Source organism: Schistocerca cancellata, chromosome 10 (genome assembly GCF_023864275.1).
Source record: "Schistocerca cancellata isolate TAMUIC-IGC-003103 chromosome 10, iqSchCanc2.1, whole genome shotgun sequence".
NCBI classification, from domain to species: Eukaryota; Metazoa; Arthropoda; class Insecta; order Orthoptera; family Acrididae; genus Schistocerca; species Schistocerca cancellata.
In genome coordinates, this window is record NC_064635.1 from 62,229,405 (window position 1) to 62,254,234 (window position 24,830).

At 45.3% G+C, this 24,830-nt stretch overlaps 1 protein-coding gene across 1 annotated transcript in view; it reads left to right on the top strand.

The window, feature by feature from the left end:
* The first annotated feature begins 280 nt into the window (after positions 1 to 280).
* Positions 281 to 24,830, top strand: part of LOC126106818 (peroxidase-like) — a 670,034-nt gene continuing 645,484 nt past the window's right edge. The window contains exons 1-2 of the mRNA XM_049913211.1: positions 281 to 301; positions 13,071 to 13,202. Of these exons, the coding sequence (XP_049769168.1) occupies positions 13,073 to 13,202 (130 nt within the window). The 5' untranslated portion in view covers positions 281 to 301; positions 13,071 to 13,072. The remainder of the gene's footprint in view (positions 302 to 13,070; positions 13,203 to 24,830) is intronic.

The window sequence follows — 24,830 nt, forward strand, 5'->3', positions numbered from 1 at the left end:
CACCGTGGGAGCTAGCTTTGGTGCCTGCCCGACCGTTTTTTTTTTCTGGCTGATAAACGGTAATATGTTAGACAGTAAACAAACCAAACTAATAACGTTGGAGCTAGGCACACGGGGTGTCAACCAAGTAGTTGTAACCGCAGAACCTATGCTTAGACACTTTACGACATACGATAGTCTTACGCTGACGTCAAAAAACTTATCTGCAGTTGAAACTCCAGATATCGCAGCTACTTAAAAGGGTTGAAGCCTCGCTTCCCAAAGTATTCCCGCACCAGACATCGTCAGCCGAACGTTGCAGGTAAATTAAAGCACTCGTTCTATGTTTGTTACCACGGTAAGAGCGGCGTTCAAAAAGTAGTGCAACACATTTTTTTCTGAAAGAAGTTTGGTTTTATTCGGTATTCCAATGCACCATATTATTCCCCACCCTTTTGGCTGTAAAACTCTACTTTTCAACATTATCTCCGTTCAGTGCGACGGCCTCACGCCATCCTACTGGTAAGGCCCGGATGCCCTCATAGCACCGCTGTACTGGTCGACGTCGGAGCAAACGCCTCGCTGCATCAGAAACCTCCGCGTCATCCGCGTACTGCTTCCTGCGGCCGAGCAGGTGGGAGTCGGAAGGTGCGATGAGGCGGAACAGTCCAGTGAAGTGCGCAGACTCGGGCGAGGCCTCGCGTTGTCACGGGAGAGGAGGTTTCCATGTTTGTGGCGAAGAAAGCGCTGAATTCGTTTCTTCAATATCCTGAGGGTAGCGCAATACACTTCCCAGTTGGTCGTTGCACCACGAGGGAAAACACCAAACAGAATAACCCTTCAGAGTCCCACATAACTGTCACCATCACTTTACCAGCTGAGGGTGTGGTTTGAACGTTTTCTTCAGAGAAGGGACGGTGTGGCGCCAGTCCACAGATTGCCGTTTTGTTTCCAGTTCGAAGTGATTTGTAAAACTTTGTCAGCGTGACCAGAAATGATACGGGATTCATACGTATAGCAGAGGAAGTTCAAAAAAAATAACAAAACAAACTTTTTATACATGTGAAATTTCATCATTTTTTTCACTTGGTATTGGCTGCATTCGTTGCTGTAGGTACACTTTTCTTCATGAGTAAGATAGATTGTTCGATGACTTTTGCACAGCATACAAACCATACTTACAGGCGCATGAAACTCTAGAATTTCCCAAATATGTTAAAAACTGTGGTAAAAATTGACCTAATTAACTACAAAATTCGAGTTTTCTGTAAACACGAAGTTTAAAACGTAACAGCCCATTCATTTTTCCATAGATTAAGTAAATTCTAGTGTTTCATACATCTGTGCAAAATTCATCGAGGAATCTCTCTTACTTATGAGAAAAAGTGTACCTATAGCAACAAATGCAGCCACCAGTAAGTGAAAAAAATCATGAAATTTCACCTTTAAAAAATATTATTTTTTGTGTTTTTGAACTTCCACTGCTATGAGTGTGAATCCTGAATCCTTCCTGGTCATGCTGACAGAGTTTTATGAATTTATTTGTAAAAGTATAGACAATGCAAATTAAAATGTCCTATGGTGACTCTCCTTCTCGAAGGCTTCCCGTTTGACGTCCTACACCCCGTAAAGTGCCTGCCAGAGGGTTCATCGAATCACCTTCACAATTCTCTATTATTCCAATCAAGTATAGCGCGGGGTAAGAATGAACACCTTTATCTTTCCGTACGAGCTCTGATTTCCGTTATTTTACCTTGGTGATCGTTCCTCCGTACGTAAGTCGGTGTCAACAAAATATTTTCTCATTCGGAGGAGAAACCTGTTGATTGGAATTTCTTGAGAAGATTCCGTCGCAACGAAAAACGCCTTTTTTTTTTTTAATGATGTGCATCCAAAATCCTGTATCATATCTGTGACGCTCTCTCCCATATTTCGCGATAATACAAAACGCGCTGTCTTTCTTTGAGCTTTTTCGATGTACTCCGTCAGTCCTATCTGGTTAGGATCACAACCCGTGCAACAATATTCTAAAAGTGGACGGACAAGCGTAGTGTAGGCAGTCTTCTTATTAGGTCTGTTACATTTTCTAAGTGTCCTGCCAATAAAACGCATTCTTTGGTTAGCCTTCCCCACGACATTTTCTGTGTGTTCCTTCCAATTTAAATTGTTCGTAATTGTAATACCTAGGTATTTAGTTAAATTTACGGCTTTTAGATTAGACTGATTTATCGTGTAACCGAAGTTTAACGCGTTCCTTTTAGCACTCTTGTGGATGACCTCACACTTTACGTTATTTAAGGTCAACTGCCACTTTTCGCACCATTCCGATATTCCTTCTAAATAGTTTTGCAGTTTGTTTTGATCTTCTGATGACTTTATTAGTCGATAAACGACAGCGTCATCTGCAAACAACCGAAGACGCCTGCTCAGATTGTCTCCCAAATCGTTGATATAGATAAGGAATAGCAAAGGGCCTATGACGCTACCTTGGGGAACGCCAGAAATCACTTCTGTTTTGCTCGATGACTTTCCGTCAATTACTACAGACTGTGACCTCTCTGTTAAAAGGCGAGGAACCCAGCGGGTCCACACCTTTGAGTACCGCAACAGGTGGGCGAGTGCGTCAGCGCTACCAGCGGAGGGGTCCAGTTGAGCAGCCAGCTGTCTGACTGTGGTCCGTCGATCATCTCGAGTGAGAGTGTCCGCACGTTCCAACAGCGCAGGACTCACAGCTGTGAGCGGCCAGCCGGGACGCGGGAGGTCGGACAGGTTTCCGCACCCTCGTCGTGATGACGACAGGCACCTCGCCCAACGACTCACCGTGCTTTCGTTAACTGCCTCGTCACCGTCGCTCTTCTGCAAGCGCGTATCAACATCTGCGATGCTCTGATTTTCCGCCAAAAGAAACTCAACGACAGCTCCCTACTTGCAACGAACCTGTGTTACAGACACCATTTAGGTATAGCGGCGCCACCTACCGTAATTTCATGAAACGATAGGGGTTGAAGTGGGCGTATTCGATGGAGTCCCACAACAAATTCCGCATTTTTTTCAACTGAAATTGGCCGAGGAAAAAGATGTGTTGCAGTATTTATCAAACGCCACTCGTATTCGTTTCTATTGTCCGCATCAAGATTATACTATGTTGATGTTGTGCAGTCTGAAGACTGATTAGCGGCAGCTCTCCACGATACGCTGTCCTGTGCAAATCCTCCACCTCTGCATACCTGTTTCAACCTCAATTCATTTTAACTTGCTTACACTATCGAGTATCGATCCCCCCTTTACCTCCCAAACTTCTCTCCATTACCAAATAAACCATTTCGACGCAGCACTCTCTCGTGGGTACACGAACTCGAGCTGGCGCTGTTTTGGAATACTGAAGACTACGGTGTCACTAAACGCCCGCCGCAGAGGCGCCTTCACACACACACACACACACACACAGAGACACACACATACTAGCTGTTGTGGGTTGGCAAGAGAGCCAACCCGGTATACTAGAGGAAGCCGAAAGGCATGCGTTTTAGCTCACGCAGGCTGGCGTGAGGTCTGGAACAGGTCAAGGAAATTAGACTTTAGCAAAAAACGTACGTTGCCGCTGGAATACTTAACTTTAATCCATAAATGGTGAACATCGCTCTCGATGGTACATTATTCATAATCTCAATAGTAACTGGCAATGGCGCCTTGCTAGGTCGTAGCAAATAACGTAGCTGAAGGCTATGCTAACTATCGTCTCCGCAAATGAGAGCGTATTTTGTCAGTGAACCATCGCTAGCAAAGTCGGTTGTCCAACTGGGGCGAGTGCTAGGAAGTGTCTCTAGACCTGCCGTGTGGCGGCGCTCGCTCTGCAATCACTGATAGTGGCGACACGCGGGTCCGACGTATACTAACGGACCGCGGCCGATTTAAAGGCTACCACCTAGCAAGTGTGGTGTCTGGCGGTGACACCACACTAGCAGCAATCGTGTCGCTGGCCAGCCGCGCAGAACAGCACTGTTTTTCAGTTCGCGTCGTTACGACGAGGAACATACGTATTTTCGGCCCACAGTTGGCAATGGTTGATATGTTGGACATCCTAGTGAGGGATTCCTGTGCCAAATTCGGTCCAATTGGAGCGCTAGATCATCAAAATCCCGAGCTGGTTGGGGGGACCCTGCCCATAACGTTCCAAACGTTCTCAAATGAGGAGAGAATCAGCTACCTTGCTGGCCAACGTAAGGTTTCGCAAGCAGGAAGACAAGCAGTGGAACCTCTCGCCATGTGGGGGCGGGCATTACCTTGCTGAAATGTAAGTCCAGGATGGCTTGCATGAAGGGCAACCAACTGGGCACAGATAATCGTCGAAGTACCGCTGTGCCGTAAGGGCGCTGAGGGCGAAACCCAAAGAGGTCCTGCTGTGAAAAGAAGTGTGCACCCTCCAGACAATTATTCCTGGTCGTCAAGCCACATAGGGGGCGGCAGTCATGTTGGTATCCAGCCGCTTTCCGGGTCGTCTCCACATTCGATCTGGAACCTCATTGGCTGGACTACATGTGTCTTCAGTGATGAGCCTCGCCTCGAACTCAGCCCCAATGACCAGCAAAGACGTATCTGGAGACACCCCAGGTGGCGTCTGGACACCAGCCTGAGTGTTGCCCGCCATATGGCCAGGCGATCAGAGTGATGGCCCGGGGTGGCTCTTCTTCTCACGGCAGGACCCCTTCTGCCGTCATCTGCGGCACCATTACACCACAGCGGTACGCCGACGATATTCTATACCCCATTTTGTTGTCCTTCACGGCGAGCCATCCCGGGCTTACATATCAGCAAGATATGCCCCCCAGCAGATGACACCATTTTAAAAATATTGCATTTTAAAAGCTTGTGTTCGTGCTTCCCAAACCCTACCTCCGCCAGGAATGCCTCTGGATCTCTTTTCAATTACCGTATGTGTACTAAAGCGTTATTGGTTTGCTCACTTTGTGAAGCTCTTTTTCTTGAATGAATTGTCGATTTTTTTAGAAACTGTAATCACTTGTTTGCCTGAACATGTACATCACATCTGCTGATTTCCGGCCCATTCGGATAACTATTTCATGGTGCGTCGTTTTCGTTTTGTTTTGGAATGTGTTAAAAATTGCTCAAATGGCTCTGAACACTATGGTACTTAACATCTGAGGTCATCAGTCCCCAAGAACTTAAAACTACTTAAACCTAACTAACCTAAGGACATCACACACATCCATCCCCGAGGCAGGATTCGATCCTGCGACCGTAGCGGTCGCGCGGCTCCAGAACTAAGCGCCTAGAACCGCTCGGTCACAGCGCCGGCGATGGTGTCTCGGGTTCCGCTTGATAGCAGGTGACGGCCACTCGAGCAGCGAGGGCTATATGGAGAGTACTGGGCGGTTTTTTAGGTTAAAGGGTCTCGGCAAACTACAGGAAGAGCGTCAGTCTAGAAGGGTGCAGGGCAAACAAAGGAGGCCTAAAAACAATCGATACTATCAATTAGACATAAAGTGAAAACGAGTCGTGATCATATTGTGGCATTTTATTTTACAGATCCGCCATGATCAAACAAACTTTTACACTTCACTATTACCGGTTTCGGCTACTGCCATCTTCAGACCTGTTACATACAAAAACGGGGTGTAACCACCTAAGGTCAGTTTGATGGAGCTAAATCTATAAAAGACCTGGTGCTACAGAAGAAAATAAAATAGTCTTTACAACGGTGCATACCAGCGATGTATATCATAAAATTATGCTGACACAGGTATCAACGTCAAATTATACATGTACGTACATAGCAAGTGCTGGTGATGATCTGGATTCGTCTGGTATTTATACAATAACCGAGGCCAGCAGAGAGTACTCTGGCTAGGGCACATGAGTAACAAGTAACCCAAATTTAATAGTTAAAATGCAGTATGCGTCGTCATTAATTAAAATTATTTCATATGGCAAATACAGCATCTGACAATAAAACATGGACCGATATACAACATGTGGAATTAGGTCCAACTTAAAAATCCACATAAAAGATGCAAATAGTAATAATGGAAAGTTCCTAGCCTGGCAAAGTGAAACACACAATTGTGTAAAAGCCAATATAAAATGTTTAAACATAAAATCACATCCGTAAATGGAGATCTTCCAGCACGAAAAAAACAATTAAACCATAACCATGAGCGTAAAGACAGTGACTGACTATTAATTAAAATCTCGATAATCGATAACACATCCGGAGTGGGATCTCAGTGCCTCGTGGCTTCTTTGTGTGAGGTTCTTGTTTTCTGGTGGCGGACGGAGGGCCAGCGTCCTCGCCGCTGCTGGCCGGCGCACACGACCGCGTGCCGAACTGCTGAAACCAGCAGGTTTCTGAAAAAAAATAAATATTTTGGTTAAACTCATTCTGTTCATTCAGCAGTAATTCCGATTGCCGTTTTGTGCGAACATAAATCTCCATTTCCTCGAGTAGTTTCAGTGATTGCCCCTTTGGCGCCCTACGAAACACTTTCGTATTATTCTCTATTTTTCTTGCCCAATGTTTTCTCTACCACAAATGTATACCGAAAGCGCTCTTGTTTTGGTTACACGTATGCTCTCTAAAACGTGTGTTGAAACTTCTTCCTGTCTGGCCGATATAAAACTTGTCACAGTCTTGGTAGTTTATCTTATAGACACTAGATTCTAAATATTTGTTACTGTTGTTGCCAACTTTGTGGCGAAACCTACGTTTGAAATCCAATTTTCACCTTCGTTTTTCTGCAACCTGTGCAATTCCGTCGAAAAGTGCACCATTGTATGACATAGCAACAGACTTATTGTCCTCTGGTTCTATCGTCTCCTTCTTGTCACGTATTTTTGACTTTAGTTTATTACAAAGATTAATTGCATCACGGTCCTTATATCCCTTTGCCTTGCCTACTTGTCTAACCACATTTAACTCTTCTACTTCGTCGTTAGGGGTGAGTCGTAGTTTTAGCATCCTGTTGATCATGGCTCTGAAGTATGCCCATTTATGCTTCGTAGGGTGACGTCATTTCACATCTATAATCGTATCAGTATCCGTCGTCTTTCTAAATATGCTCATCTTATGCCTTTCATCCCTTTATGTTTACCTATCATCCAAAATACTTATAGTTCCTTCTTTTACCAGTTCCGTAGAGAAGATAATTTTTTCGTGTATCCCACCCATTCTTTCTGCTACCTTGCGTTATCTCCTTTCTCACGCAGTGGGCAACAGTTTGTCGGGTGCTTTAGCTGAGATCATAAACGAGCTAGAAACTAAGTTTTTTGAACAAAATCCTGACGTCTGTGAAAAAAGTGTGTATTATAGACCTTATGTACACGACATTAGACTACTGTACAAAGATGTCGTACGTATATATATACTATGGTGACCAAACGTATCCAGACATCCGGACACCTGGCTGAAATTGACTTACAAGTTCGTGGCGCCCTCCATCATCGGTAATGCTGGAATCCAAAATGGTGTTGGCCCACCCTTGACGATAGCCTCCACTCTCGCAGGCATACGTTCAATCAGGTGCTGGAAGGTTTCTTGGGGAATGGCAGCCCATTCTTCACAGAGTGCTGCACTGAGGAGACATATCGATGTCGGTCGGTGAGGTCTGGCACGAAGTCGGCGTTCCAAAACATTGCAAAGCTGTTCTATAGGATTCAGGTCTGGACTCTATGCAGGCCGGTCCATTCATTACTGGGATGTTATTGTCGTGTAACCACTCCGCCACAGGCCGCGCATTATGAACAGATCCTCGATTGAGTTGAAAGATGCAATCGCCATTCCCGAATTGCTCTTCAACAGTGGGAAGGAAGAAGGTGCTGAAAACATCAATGTAGGCCTGTGCTGAGATAGTTCCAAGCAAAACAACAAGGGGTTCAAAACCCCTCCATGAAAAACACGACCACACCGTAACACCACAGCCTCCGAATTTTACTGTTGGCACTACACACGCTGACAGATGACATTCACAGGGCGTTCGTCATACCCACACTCTGCTATCGGATCGCCAAATTGTTTACCGTGATTCGTCACTCCACACAGCGTTTTTACACTGTTTAATAGTCGAATGTTTGCGCTCCTTACACCAAACCAGGCATAGTTTCGCATTTAGCAGCGTGATGTGTGGCTTATGAGCAGCCGCTCGATCATGAAATCCAAGTTTTCTTAACTCCCGCCTAACTGTCGTAGTATTTCCAGTGGATCCTGATGCAATTTGGAATTCCTGCCTGATGGCCTGGATAGATACCTGCCTATTACACATTACGATCCTGTTCAACTGTCGGCGGTCTCTGTCAGTCAAGAGACGAGGTCGGCCTGTACGTTTTTGTGCTGTATGTGTCCCTTCACCTTTCCACTTCACTATCACATCGGAAACAGTGGGCCTATGGATGTTTAGCAGTGTGGAAATATCGCGTACAGACGTATGACACAAGTGACACCCAATCACCTGACCACGTTCGAAGTCTGTTAGTTCTGCTCTCTCACCATGTCTAATGACTACTGAAGTCGCTGATATGGTGTACCTGGGAGTAGGTGGCAGCACAATGCACCTAATATGAAAAACGTAGGTTTTTGGACGTGTGCTGATACTTTTGATCACATAGTGTGTACATATACATATATATACAGGGTTATTACAAATGATTGAAGCGATTTCACAGCTCTACAATAACTTCATTATTTGAGATATTTTCACAATGCTTTGCACACACATACAAAAACTCAAAAAGTTTTTTTAGGCATTCACAAATGTTCGATATGTGCCCCTTTAGTGATTCGGCAGACATCAAGCCGATAATCAAGTTCCTCCCACACTCGGCGCAGCATGTCCCCATCAATGAGTTCGAAACCATCGTTGATGCGAGCTCGCACTTCTGGCACGTTTCTTGGTAGAGGAGGTTTAGACACTGAATCTTTCACATAACCCCACAGAAAGAAATCGCATGGGGTTAAGTCGGGAGAGCGTGGAGGCCATGACATGAATTGCTGATCATGATCTCCACCACGACCGATCCATCGGTTTTCCAATCTCCTGTTTAAGAAATGCGGAACATCATGATGGAAGTGCGGTGGAGCACCATCCTGTTGAAAGATGAAGTCGGCGCTGTCGGTCTCCAGTTGTGGCATGAGCCAATTTTCCAGCATGTCCAGATACACGTGTTCAACCGTTTCTTCGCTCACTGCAGGCCGACCCGTTGATTTCCCCTTACAGAGGCATCCAGAAGCTTTAAACTGCGCATACAATCGCCGAATGGAGTTAGCAGTTTTGTTGAACTTCATCCTGAAGTGTCGTTGCACTGTTATGACTGACTGATGTGAGTGCATTTCAAGCACGACATACGCTTTCTCGGCTCCTGTCGCCATTTTGTCTCACTGCGCTCTCGAACGCTCTGGCGGCAGAAACCTGAAGTGTGGCTTTAGCCGAACAAAACTTTATGAGTTTTTCTACGTATCTGTAGTGTGTCGTGACCATACGTCAATGAATGGAGCTACAGTGAATTTATGAAATCGCTTCAATCATTTGTAATAGCCCTGTATTTTCCGATGAATACTTTGGGAAAAGAGCCGTTGCGTTGAATTCCCACAAGTTTACTGGCGCAGGCGTGGATTGGACTCTGTATTCACACAATACGACTTCTTGTGACTACTTTTGTGGTGGATATTGAATGACTCTGTCCACCAGAACCGTCCTACCACGCAGGTCGAAAAAAATGGTTCAAGCGGCTCTGAGCACTATGGGACTTAACTGCTGAGGTCATCAGTCGCCTAGAACTTGGAAGTAATTAAACCTAACTGGCCTAAGGACATCACACACATCCATGCCCGAGGCAGGATTCGAACCTGCGACCGTAGCGGTCACAGGGTTCCAGACGGAAGCGCCTAGAACCGCTCGGCCACACCGGCCGGCCACGCAGGTCGAACTTGAGGCGCAGATCATCTGTGTGGCAGCGGAATCCGTTTCCTCTGCTGTGAGCTGTGAACATTTTGATAAGATTTTGATGTGATTGCAAAGGACGATTTCATTCACGCATACTGATACGGGCTTTACAGCATACATCGCCATCTGTTAGCAGCTTTTGCGGCTACTACTCGTACTTCGAAACAATTTAAAAAGCTTCGAAAATAAATACAGTGTGTATCAGAAAGAATCATCCTACTTGGTTGGTCTGTATTTCTGAAACAAATAAACATACACAAGCAACTCGTACTTTGAAACAATTTATAAAGCTTCGACAATAAATACAGGGAGTATCAGAAAGAATCATCCGATTTGGCGCGTCTGTATTTCTGAAACTAATAAACATATGCAATGAATTTTGTTTTTTGATAAATGGGAAGCTCGAAAAGTTTTTTTTTCATACCTTTTCATAGGTGTTCAGTATGGCACCCCTTGAGATGCACGGAATATGTTAATGCGGTGTTCAAACTGTTCCCACACTGCAACGACATGTATTGTGTTACAGATTCCACAGCTGCTGTTATTTGATGTCTCAGTTCATTGTTGTTGGTAACGGAAGCACATAACTAGAGTCTTTTATAAACCCCTACAAAAAATAAACACATACAGTCAGGTCCGGTGACCTTGGAGGACAGTAATGTAAGGTTTCAATCATTTTCAACCACATGGTGTCCGCCCCTGGTAGCTGAATGATACCGGCACGGTAGCTCAGCGTGTTCGGTCAGAGAGCTGGGTGGCCTCTGTAATAAAAAAACTGAGCCGAAGGATCAACAAACGAACTTTAACGGATGTCATGTGATGTCCGCAACGACCCAATAGAACGATCAAGAACGAACAAAATTAAAAAAAAAAAAAATGTGGTCAGCGTGACGGAATGTCATGCCTAACGGCCCGTGTTCGATTCTCGGCTGGGTCGGAAATTTTCTCCGCTCAGGGACTGGGTGTTGTGTTGTCCTTTTAATCATCATTTCATCCCCATTGACACGCAAGTCGCCGAAGTGGCGTCAACTCGAAAGACTTGCAACAGGCGAACGGTCAACCCGACGGGAGGCCCTAGCCAAACGGCATTTCCATTTTATCATTTGGTCCATTGCGACCGATCCATCGTTCGCTAATCCTTTGATTTCAAATTCCTGCACTTCCAGATGCCAGTGTGGCGGTGCCCCATCCTGTTGGTAAATGAAGTCGTTCGAATCAGTCTCCGACTGTGGGAAAAAAAGTTCTCAAGCATATCGAGATATGTGCTTCCTGTAACAGTGTTCTCGGCAAAGAAAAATGTATCGTACACCTTTTCCTGTGAATCTGCACAAACCACAGTAAATTTTGGAGAGTCCCTCTCAAATTGTACAACCTCATGTGGTTCTGTACCATATATTCTCACGTTATGACGGGTCACCTTTCCATTTAAATGGAAATGACAGCAAGCGTCGAAGAAAACTGTCATTCTCCATCTTGCATAGAATGAAATTACAGGACTCCACCTTCACGAAGAGCTTGCAGTAACTGAATTTTGTACGGTTTCATGTGTAAACGTCGACGCAACACACGCCAGACGGATGACGGGGACATGTTGAGCTGTAGAACTGCACGGCGAACGGATCTGTGCTGTCTCCTTGTGGAACTGTGGTGGATGCCTTCGAAGTCTGTGTCAGACTCTTGGGGACGATCCGGCGATTTGCCTTTGCACAAACAATATGTTTCTCGGAATTGTTCATGCCATCGTGTAATGCTCTGTGCTGCAGGAGGATCCACATTATTATTATTGTTATGTAGTATTCTGCCTAGTGGCAGGTCCATGTCTTCGTACAGAGAATTTCTGATTCCACTGTTCCCTGTCTTCACCTTCTTCCTTCAGTCTGTTGTATCTCCTTCCAGCTTTCATGTCGTCCAGATGTTAAATTCTTCTTCTTCCTCGTCCTGCGTTCCCTCTGAGTTTCCCTTGGATGACATCTTGTATGAGTCCCTCGTGTCTAGAGACATCTCCAGTCCAGTTGGCCTTTCTCTGAAGAATTTTACGCATAATACTTCTCTCCTACTCTTCGCAGTGCATCGTCATTTTTTATGCGATCTGTCCACTTGATCATTTCCATTCTCCTCCAGCACCACGTTTCAAAGCGAAGTATTTTTTGTCCTTCTTTCTCATGGTCCATGTCTCTGGTCCATACAGTGCAATGCTCCAAATGTAGCACTTTATCAGCTTTTTTCCTCAACGCCAACCTCCACTTGTTGGTCAGCAGAGTCCTCTTCTTGTTGAAATCAGCTTTTGCCACGGCGATTCTTGCTCGGATTTCGTTGGTGCAGTGGGCATCCTTTGTGATAAAACTTCCCAGGTACTTGAACTGATTCACATTTTCCAGTTCCCGATTGTCAACAGTTATCTTCAAGTATTTCTCACATTTTGATATGTGCATCACTTTTGATTTTTCGATGTCGATTTCCATGCCGTATTTTCTTCCCGTTTCCAAAAAATTGTTCATCATGTGTTGCAGCTGTCTCTGATTTTTGGCGGGCATTACCAGGTCGTCTGTATACTTGACGGTGTTGATGAGACGTCCTCCTACTTTGAAGTTTCCGCATCCTTTCAGCGCTTCTCTCGCCAGCATTTCTCCACACAGGTTGAAGAGACTTGGCGACAGACAACATCCTTGTCTCACTCCCCTTCCTATTTCCACAGTGTCTGCATAGCTCAGGCGTACCTTTACCCTGTGTCCCAGGTACAAGTTCCTTACAAGTCTCCGATCTCTCCAGTTGATTCCTACCTCCTTGAGAATGTTGATCAATATATCCATATCATACCTAGTAGAAAGTCACGCTGAACAGTTATTATTGACCCGCACTGCGCAAAACCCAGAACACAAAACGCTTTCTGTTGTCCCGACACCAGAACTGAAGTGAGCACACACTGCCGCTACCTAGCGGGAACCGTGTGAAACTCGACAGTTTCCTCTTTACAACAGTACGTCGTTCACGCACATATCTCAAATAACATAATAGGATTTTTTTAATCGGACGATTCTCTTTGATGCACCCTGTGTATCGTTTGTTGCCTGTTTTCATGTTATTTATTTGCACTGTGTTCGGTTCTGACATCGTCCTGACGCCGCGGCGTGCTTGCAGCGATGCTGACTCTGTGGGTGGTCCTCTCCGCCGCCATGCTGCTGACCTGCCAGGCTCAGCACGAATGCGGGCCCAACGTGGTGCCGCTGTCGACGGTTCCCGGGAAACCCTGCAGACTCCGCGTCACCAGGGGTGAGTCAGCCACGCGCTCGGCTAACGGCTGTCTGTCTCGCAGCGTCCGCCGTAAGCGACGACGTAGCGAATTTTGCCACATCGAGCTGGGAACGTGTTTTATGTAGCGATGCTGTTAACCTCACTTTGGCAAGCCAAATATTGTGATGCTGGATTCTTTATGCTATCACTTTGATGATGATGATGATATTAATTGGTTTGTGGGGCGTTCAACTGCGTGATTATCAGCGCCCGTACAAATTCCCAATCTTTTCATTGCCCAGTCTCGCCACTTTCCCGAATGGTGATGAAATGTTGAGGACAACACAAACCCCGAGAAAAATACTCGACTCGGCTGGGAATCGAACCTGGGACCTCACGATCCAGACGCGGCAACACTAGCTACTAGACCACGAGCTGCGGACCTATCACTTTGAGAATTTCATTTACATAAATTACATTTACTTACTGGTAACACTGCGCCTACGGGTGGTGAACAGAAATTTGGGAAAAACAAGAACACAACAGAGCGCAATGTCTAATAAGGTGTAGGAAGACAGTTGGCATTCAGATTAGGTTCCAGTCGTCTCGGAATCAATAAACAAGATTCGAGACTGTTAGGCCACGGTCGATGTGCAAACGTGTCCCCTAAGGTTTCCCCTCCGGCTGTGGAAGACATCTTCAGAGGTAAATACGGATAAACCTGCCGCAGCGGAGCGGATTTACCAAAAGGGTGATCATGAAATAAAATTCACTAAGGCGAGTGACACATCGAAAGCATCGCATTATCATCCGCATATGTATAGAGACGCTACTCGAATCTATGAACACCGTAATAATTTTAACAGAAAAGAGGAAGGTGTTAAATTAGACAAAATTTGAATGTCAACACTGCAACATAAGAATAACGACAGATTACTTTCAGTCGAGAATGTTGGCAATACCAGCGATAACCTCTCAGCTAACGTCACGTGACAGACTGTCGTGCCCTCTGCACTGCGCATATAATCGGCGCTCTCTCGGGTTCTCGTTGCAGTTAGCCATTTTACCTCTGAAGGTGTCTCCTGCAGTCGGAGAGGAAACATGAGGAGAAAGTTTTGTACGTCGACCCGGACCTAATAGCCCGGAATTCTTACGTCAGCACCAGCCGTGGAAGCTTACACTGTGTGATACACAAGATGAATGACCTAAAACTTGCACCGCAAATATTACTGAAGTGGAAAGTTCTGTTGATTGGCAGGCAGGGGCTCGTATTGTTATCCAATAAACAGATTGTAATGACATTCATAAAGTGCATTTTTGTTCAAACATACTCTTTTTTTAAATGGAACAGGGTCTATTGACATTAGCTAATTAAAAGTAGGGTAAATTAGAATCTCAGTCGTGTTTTGTTGCACGATTCTAGTGCAAGTCGTTCACGAGATACCGTATTTGGAAAAGTTCCCACACCGACACTTGTACGACGCTAAGTTAATTATTATCTGCAAAGTAGTTATAAAATTTTATTGTAATCAAACAGGAAACTTAAAAGAACATCATTTTTCGACATAGTCTTCTTGCGATTCAACGCACTTGGTTCATCGTTGTACAAGCTTCCTGATGTCTTCAGAAAAGAAAGTTCTCGGTTGAGCTGCGAGCCAGGAATGCACCGCTTCTTTCACTGATTCGTCCGAGGCAAATCGACGGTCCCTTAATGCCTGAGTGGACCAAACAAGTGATAGAAGGAGCAAGATTGTGACTATATGGAAGATGATCCAGTACTTCAAATTTGAGTTTATGGAGCGTTTCAGCAGTGTGGGCAGCAGTATGCGGACGGGAATTGCCGTGCAACAACACGACACCCTTTGACAGCAATCCTCGGCGTTCTCTTCGAATTGCAGACTTTGGTTTGGCAGTAAGCATCTCACTGAAACGTACACTGTTTATTGTTGTGCCCCGTTCCCGATAATGTTCCAGTACTGGACCTTGTGCGTCCCAAAACGCCGTAAGCATCAGCTTTCCTGCGGACGACTGGGTCCTGAACTTTTTCTTGCACGGCGAATTTGGATGTTTCCCTTCCATACTCTGCTGTTTACTCTTCGGCTCGTAATGATGGATCCATGTTTCGTCACCAGTAATGATCCTGTCTAAGAAGATGTCCCCTTCTTTACCGTAGCGATCCAATTGTTTTTTTGCAGATATCCAAGCACGTTTGTTTATGCAACTGTGTGAGTTGTTTTGGGACCCATCTTGCACAAACTTTATGAAACCCAAGTCTGTTGTGGATGATTTCGTAGGCAGAACCGTGACTAATTTGCAGACGATGTGCCACTTCGTCAATAGTTAATCGTCTGTCTAAGAGAATCATTTTACGTGAACGCTCAATGGTTTCTTCATTCGTGTCGGTAAACGGTCGTCCGGCTCCTTCATCGTGCCTAACACTTGTGCGACCATTTTGGAATTTTTCAGTCTATTCGTAGACATTCCGTTGTGGCAAAACACTGTTCCCGTACTGTACCGAAAGTCTTCGATGAATTTCGGCCCCTGATACGCCTTCCGACCACAAAAAACGGATCACTGAACGTTGACCATCTTTGGAGCAAATAGACAGCGGAGCAGCCATGATTAACAGCACGACAGCGATAACAAAATTAACCCTGCAGCTTGAGAATTGCAAAGATATAACAGCAAAGAAACAAAGCATGCCTCATCAACGTAAAACGACAGTACTACCAATATAAACAATAATATAACTAAATCGCGGATAATAATTGACTTACCCTCGTACAATACTGTGATAACACGCACTAAAGAACAACACGAGTGCGTACGCTAGTTATGTGGATTCTGGCCAGCAACGAGACGACTGAGTATCACAGGTTGTGTTCAAAATGACCACCGGCAGCGGCAATACACGCTTGCAGTCTGTTACGGAACGGCTGCTGCAAATGGTTCAAATGGCTCTGAGCACTATGCGACTCAACTTCTGAGGTCATTAGTCACCTAGAACTTAGAACTAGTTAAACCTAACTAACCTAAGGACATCACAAACATCCATGCCCGAGGCAGGATTCGAACCTGCGACCGTAACGGTCTTGCGGTTCCACACTGCAGCGCCTTTAACCGCACGGCCACTACGGCCGGCACGGCTGCTGCACACGTGGTAGCAATGTGCGAGCAGGCTGCAGTAACACGTCGTTGCATATCATCGGGTCTAGTTGTAGAGACCGCCTTTCAGCTTTCGCCGCAGAAAAAGTCTGCAGGTGTCAAACCCATGGAACGAGCCAGCCACGGTAAAGGTCCGCTGCATCCAATCCAAAAATTTGTAAACAATTCGTGAAGACACGCTGTAGTACTTTGCGCACTATTGGCAGGTCAGTCATCACGATGGTACCACAGGTTACTCCTAGTCTACAGAGCAACGTCTTCTAGCGTCTGTGGAAGACGGCTTGTTAGGAGGCCGCGATACTAGTGCGCGTTCAGTGTTCCATCCAAGAAGAACTGGCCTATGAGCTGACGGATCCCTAACCGCACCACACGTTTGCACTCAACGTACGATGATGTTCCACCTGAAGAAATGAACGGGGACTGTTAACAGACCTATAGTGCATGTTCTGGTCGTTTATCTGGCCATGGTTGGTAAATGTAACTTCATCACTGAACGAGATACATGATACATCTGCAGTATCCTGTCTTAATGCCCATACCAATTCTATTCTACAGAGTACGCGAAAGAACTTGCCCCCCTTCTAACAGCCGTGTACCGCAAGTCTCTAGAGGAACGGAAGGTTCCAAATGATTGGAAAAGAGCATAGGTAGTTCCAGTTGGGTCGTCGAGCAGATGCGCAAAACTATAGGCCTATATCTCTGACGTCGATCAGTTGTAGAATTTTAGAACATGTTTTTTGCTCGCGTATCATGTCATATCTGGAAACCCAGAATCTACTCTGTAGGAATCAACATGGATTCCGGAAACAGCGATCGTGTGAGACCCAACTCGCTTTATTTGTTCATGAGACCCAGAAAATATTAGATACAGGCTCCCAGGTAGATGCCAATTTCCTTGACTTCCGTAAGGCGTTCGATACAGTTCCGCACTGTCGCCTGATAAACAAAGTAAGAGCATACGGAATATCAGACCAGCTGTGGGTCTGGATTGAAGAGTTTTTAGCAAACAGAACACAGCATGTTGTTCTCAATGGAGAGACGTCTACAGACGTTAAGGTAACCTCTGGCGTGCCACAGGGGAGTGTTATGGGACCACTGCTTTTCACAATATATATAAATGACCTAGTAGATAGTGTTGGAAGTTCCGTGCGGCTTTTCGCGGATGATGCTGTAGTATACAGAGAAGTTGCAGCATTACAAAGTTGTAGCGAAATACAGGAAGATCTGCAGCGGATAGGCACTTGGTTCAGGGAGTGGCAACTGACCGTTAACATAAACAAATGTAATGAATTGTGAATACATACAAAGAAGGATCTTTTATTGTATGCTTATATGATAGCGGAACAAACACTGGTAGCAGTTACTTCTGTAAAATATCTGGGAGTATGTGTACGGAGCGATTTGAAGTGGAGTGATCATATAAAATTAATTGTTGGTAAGGCGGGTGCCAGGTTGAGAATCATTGGGAGAGTCCTTAGAAAATGTAGTCCATCAACAAGGGAGGTGGCTTACAAAACACTCGTTCGACCTATACTTGAGTAATGCTCATCAGTGTGGGATCCGTACCAGGTCGGGTTGACAGAGGAGATAGAGAAGATCCAAAGAAGAGCGGCGCGTTTCGTCACAGGGCTATTGGGTAAGCGTGATAGCGTTACGGAGACGTTTAGCAAACTCAAGTGGCAGACTGCAAGAGAGGCGCTCTGCATCGCGGTGTAGCTTGCTGTCCAGGTTTCGAGAGGGTGCGTTTCTGGATGAGGTATCGAATATATGGCTTACCCCTACTTATACCTCCGAGGAGATCACGAATGTAAAATTAGAGAGATTCGAGCGCGCACCGAGGCTTTCAGACAGTCGTTCTTCCCGCCAACCATACGCGACTGGAAGAGGAAAGGGAGGTATTGACAGTGCCCTCCGCCACACATCGTTGGGTGGCTTGCGGAGTATAAATGTAGATGTACAGAAGTTAACACGATTCGCATAATCGTTTCCATACAGCTCTTGATGGAGAGGCACGTGCATTATCCCGCTGAAATGTAGGGTTTCGCAGGGATCGAATGGAGGGTAGAGCCACGGGTCGTAACACATCTGAAATGTAACATCCATTGTTCAAAGTGCTGTCAATGCGAACAAGAGGTGACCGAGACGTGTAACCAATGACACCCCATACCATCACGCCAGGTGATACGCCAGTACAGCGATGACGAATACAGGCTTCCTATGTGCGTTCACCACGATGTCACCAAACACGGATGCAACCATCATGATGCTGTAAACAGAACCTGGATTCATCCGAAAAAACGACGTTTTGCCACTCGTGCACCCAGGTTCGTCGTTGAGTACACCAACGCAGACGCTCCTGTCTGTGATGCAGCGCAGCGTCAAGTGTAACCGCAGCCACGGTCTCCGAGCTGATAGTCCATGTTGCTGAAAACGTCGTCGATCTGTTCGTGCAGATGGTTGTTGTCTTGCAAACATCCCCATCTGTCGACTCAGGGATCCAGACGTGGCTGCACGATCCGTTACAGAGATGCGGATAAGATGCCTGTCATCTCGAAAGCTAGTGATACGAGGCCGTTGGGATCCAGCACGGCGTTCTGAACCCACCGATTTCATATTCTGCCAACAGTCATTGGATCTCGAGCTACGCGAGCAGCAATGTCGCGATACGATAAACCGCAATCGCGAGAGGCTACAATCCGACCTTTATCAAAGTCGGAAACGTGATGGTACGCATTTCTCCTCCTTACACGAGGCATCACAACAACGCTTCACCAGGCAACGCCGGTCAACTGCTGTTTGTGTATGATAAATCGGTTGGAAACTTTCCTCATGTGAGCACGTTGTAGGTGTCGCCAACCTTGTGTGAATGCTCTGAAAAGTTAATCATTTGCATATCACAGCATCTTCTTCCTGTCGGTTAAATTTCGCGTCTGTAGCACGCCATCTTCGTGGTGTAGCAATTTTAATGGCCAGTAGTGTAATTTTTTCCAACTCTTTCACATGCTTGGCAATATCTGAGATACCTATTTCTATGTCGTCCATATGGGAGAGCGTGCGACGGTCAAAAGATAGTATATTTTTACAGTCCTCCTGCTCCTCAAGCTACAAGAGTGACAGGAAATGAGCATATCCACAAAAAGTCAGCATGAATGAATTTTATAGAACTTCTAAACTCGCGACTTGAAACCACTTCACACATCATATTACAAAGTAGCATGCAGGAGAAGGCAATAAGAAAAGGTCGCCCTCATAATAAAACGGAAACCACGTTGTAGAAAGTAGAGATGGGCAAAACTGTTCTTTTCAGAGATTGGATCAGAACTGTTCACTCCCTGAAATGAATTAGCTCTTTTTCATGACTCACCACTCATTTACACTAGAAAATAAATGGAAGGCACATTGCCCTTTAAACTTGGTTTATTCCAGTACTATACCTGTATTTTGACCTTGAACACAGATAATGAGTAAGAATTTTGTATTGTTTATTGAAATTTCCACGATATGACAAACTTTTTGATTATTGATTTATTTTGCACTATCGTGGTTTTTTGGGTGATCGGAAAATTTCGTAACTTGAGATTTACATTAACAATATATTTGGCTATAATGTATTAAAATTTCATTAACCTCATACAAATACATCGCAAGCCATATATTTTTAAAGTGAACGTTTCCTTCCAAAGACGCCTAAAATCGCAAAATATAAATTTGACTGTAAAACGAAAGTGCTGCATATAGCCTTACGCAGAATAAAACAAGGAAAATATTGGTGTATCACATTTTGCGATACATTTATCGGTTCGCTCGTAATTAAAGCGTAAATTCGAGTGCCCATAATAAAAATCCTATAGTAAGAGGAGTCATCAGGAACCTAATCTAATCAGTTTAAACAAATAAAAATAAAATAAAAACAATTGATGTATACATAACATAATAATGTAATATACATAGCGGTATTACTACGAAGAACAATATCCAGTAGGGACGAACTCCGATGCAGAGGCGCTGAGTCGAGTAGGTCAAGCCGCGAGCTGTATTACTGCGTGAGCTGAGACCGCAGCGACCAGAGTGACACCTGAGTCGCTTTGCTCAACGCTCTGGCTAGAGTCGAGACAGTGGGGTGAGCGTTGAACGGGCGAGTTCCGAGGGTGGGGGGGAGCGGTGAACTCACCCGCTCCGAGACAAATCGTCCGTTCCCTTGCGAGCAGGTTGTTGCAAGTAGTTCCTATGTTATCCGCTAGGTGGCTCTCTGTCCTGTTGCTCGCATCAGCTGCCCAGAGGGCAGGATGTGCGACTGAAACGATCGCCGACAGAGTGCGACACTGCATGCGGCAGACGACGCACAGAGACGGCACGGCATATGTGAAACACAAAATCCAATGGGGCACTGCACAATGCAGGCAGCCAAGGTAGAAGCAGGGCAGAGGCCTGCGCTGGCTGTGTTGTGTGGCGTGCACTGTGCTCTGACCAGCAGAGGCGCTGCTGATATGCTGATATGCTCCGTCTCTCTCTCTAACTCTCTCTCTCTCTCTCTCTCTCTCTCTCTCTCTCTCTCTCTCTCTGCCGTGGGAAAAGTTTGGAGCTACCGTTCTTTTTTTCTGAATCACTGATTGTTCACTCCTTTGAAAGATTCAACTCTATGAATTAGTTCAAGAGCGGATCCCCCATCGCTAGTAGAAAGCGAATAGACGGCTGCCTGCGACTTAGGCAGCCCGCGCCACAGTCGTGCACGTCCTGTGCTCTGATGACCCGGCGAAAGTCCGCTACCGCTCAGTCTGTTTCAGTGAGTCAGTGGAAAGGTTGTATTTACTTATTGATGTAATTCATAGTTCTGTCTTTGATAGTAATCGATTCTTTTATTTTTGAGAATTCTGACAGCAGGGAAATGGACCGATAGTTTTGTATATTTTCTGCATTACCTCTCTTTAGTGGAGACACATCTCTTGCCTTGTTAAATACTCTGGAGAAATTCCAGATCGAAATTGGTCTGGCGTCACTACAAGCGCCGGAACGAAGAGGAAGAACGAAAGACCAAAGAAGGCAGTGAGGCGACGTCAGCCAATAGTCCGCTGACAAGGACCGTGCCACGATAGGAGCGTCCTCTGCAAGAATTGAATATAAGCGCCGCTCCCGCCAGATTCTGCCGCTCAGATCGGCTCTGTATACGGACATCTGTGGGCAGTATAGGCATAGTTGTAGATCCGTTATTAGCGACGTGTGTAAAACTTGCAGTGACATTGCATAGCCAAGAATATTAGTCTTTGCATGTCGCCCATCGTTTGCGACTACTCTTTGTAAATCTCCAAGTTAGGTATTGCTAATCTGCTTTATGGACATAAAACTACCTTACTAATCTTATTTGTTTGTACTGTTATATAGCAATCCCAGAACGCTGCATCCCTTAGGCACTCCATACGAGACGAGTGGGCGAGACACAACAGAAATGACTTCTGCATAACGTTTATTAACGGAGCTTGTATACCCAGTACGAATTGTTTCAGTATACATGGTGGTACCTCGTCTCAACCAACTGATACTTTATTTTTAAGGGTTTGTACGGTTTTATTGACTTCGTGCTCTGAAATTACACTAGTGGCCATTAAAATTGCTACACCAAGAAGAAATGCAGATGATAAACGGCTATTCATTGCACAAATATACAGGGTGATTCAAAAAGAATGCCACAACTTTAAAAATCTGTATTTAATGAAAGAAACATAATATAACCTTCTGTTATACATCATTACTAAGAGTATTTAAAAAGGTTTTTTTTCACTCAAAAACAAGTTCAGAGATGTTCAATATGGCCCCCTCCAGACACTCGAGCAATATCAACCTGATACTCCAACTCGTTCCACACTCTCTGTAACATATCAGGCGTAACAGTTTGGATAGCTGCTGTTATTTCTCGTTTCAAATCATCAATGGTGGCTGGGAGAGGTGGCCGAAACACCATATCCTTAACATACCCCCATAAGAAAAAATCGCAGGGGGTAAGATCAGGGCTTCTTGGAGGCCAGTGATGAAGTGCTCTGTCACGGGCTGCCTGGCGGCCGATCCATCGCCTCGGGTAGTAAACTGTTTATACAAACGTTTAATACACCACCTATCAGGAGGTTTAACACCATACGTCGTTCGAAATGCACGCTGAACAACTGTCGTCGATTCACGTCTGCCGTACTCAATAACACAAAAAGCTTCCTGTTGAGCGGTCGCCATCTTAGCATCAACTGACGCTGACGCGTAGTCAACAGCGCCTCAAGCGAACAAATGTACAACTAAATGAAACTTTATAGCTCCCTTAATTCGCCGACAGATAGTGCTTAGCTCTGCCTTTTGTCGTTGCAGAGTTTTAAATTCCTAAAGTTGTGGTATTCTTTTTGAATCACCCTGTATTATACTAGAACTGACATGCGATTACATTTTCACGCAATTTGGGTGCATAGATCCTGAGAAATCAGTACCCAGAACAACCACCTCTGGCCGTAATAACAGACTTGATATGCCTGGGCATTGAGTCAAACAGAGCTTGGATGGCGTGTACACGTACAGCTGCCCATGCAGCTCAACACGATACCACAGTTCATCAAGAGTAGTGACTGGCGTATTGTGAAGAGACAGTTGCTCAGCCACCATTGACCAGACGTTTTCAATTGGTGAGAGATCTGCAGAATGTGCTGGCCAGGGCAGCAGTCGAACATTTTCTGTATCCCGAAAGGTCTGTACAGGACCTGCAACATGCGCTCGTCCATTATCCTGCTGAAATGTAGGGTTTCGCAGGGATCGAATGAAGGGTAGAGCCATGGGTCGTAACACATCTGAAACGTAGCGTCCACTGTTCAAAGTGCTGTCAATGCGAACAATAGGTGACCGAGACGTGTAACCAATGGCACCCTATACCATCACGCCGGGTGATACGCCAGTATGGCAATGACGAATACACGCTTCCTATGTGCGTTCACCGCGATGTCGCCAAACACGCATGCGACCATCACGATGCTGTAAACAGAACCGGGATTCATCCGAAAAAAATGACGTTTCGCCATTCGTGCGCCCAGGTTCGTCGTTGAGTACACCATCGCAGGCGCTCCTGTCTGTGATGCAGCGTCAAGGGTAACCACATCCATGGTCTCCGAGCTGATAGTCCATGCTGCTGCAAACATCGTCGAACTGTTCGTGGAGATGGTTGTTGTCTTGCTAACGTCCCCATTTGTTGACTCAGGGATCGAGACGTGGCTGCACGATCCGTTACAGCCATGCGGATAAGATGCCTGTCATCTCGACTGCTAGTGATACGAGGCCGTTGGGATCCAGCACTCCATTCCGTATTTCCCTCCTGAACCCACCGATTCCATATTCTGCTAACAGTCATTGGATCTCGACCAACGCGAGCAGCAATGTCGCGATACGATAGACCGCAATCGCGATAGGCTACAATCCGACCTTTATCAAAGTCGGAAACGTGATGGTACGCATTTCTCCTCCTTACACGAGGCATCACAACAACGTTTCACCAGGCTACGCCAGTCAACTGATGTTTGTGTATGAGAAATCGGTTGGAAAGTTTATTAATGTCAGCACGTTGTAGGTGTCGCCACCGTCTCCACCGCTATGAAAAGCTAATGATTTGCGTATCACACCATCTTCTTCCTGTCGGTTAAATTTCGCGTCTGTAGCAATTCATATACCGTACGTGGTGTCGGAATTTTAATGGCCAGTAGTGTAGCAATAACATCATTTTATTTAGTGCATAGTTATTTACAGGTTCTATATTTGTTTTGGGAAGTTTTGTTGTAATTTCTCTGCAATACTTCAAAATCCTCATTCACCTTTTATCTCTGAGCTTTTCTTGGCGTGGTTAATTAATGGTGTGCTTCCCCGATGTTCCTCCGAGTAGTTCCATCCATTTTATGCACGAAAGTTCTATGACAGACCCAGGCGCCTTCTTCAGGTGCTGCGAGATTTGCTGTTGTCTGTTCTCGCTGCTGGATTCCACCCAGAGTACACATGACAACAAAACTCGCAGCACCTCAAGATGGCGACTGGATCTGTAGTAGAAATTTTGTGCGTAAAGTGGAAGCAGCTACTCGGAAGAACGCCGCTAAGCGCATCGTTAGTCATTCGCACAATTACTCGGTGCTGTGAATCAGTTGTCACTTGATCCCCCTCCATTATCAGTACCTTGCTACGCTTCTGTTTTGTCTCCCCTTGCTTTCTGTTAATGACATTTTATTCTCTGCACTGTATATTATTTTATTATTAAACGCAATTTTGCATAAATCAGAATGCTCCCACAAATATTTTGTACCTATGACAGATATTTTAGAACTCTGGCTCTCATTATGACTATTTTTGATAGAACTGACGTACACTCATGTTCAGAAAAAAAACAGAACACCCTGAACGACTAGAGACAGGAGGTTCATATTCACAGGAATGTGCATTAGTATGTTCTGTAGAAGTGATTAGCATTTCAGTCACCTCGGTTCGGCATGTGACCTC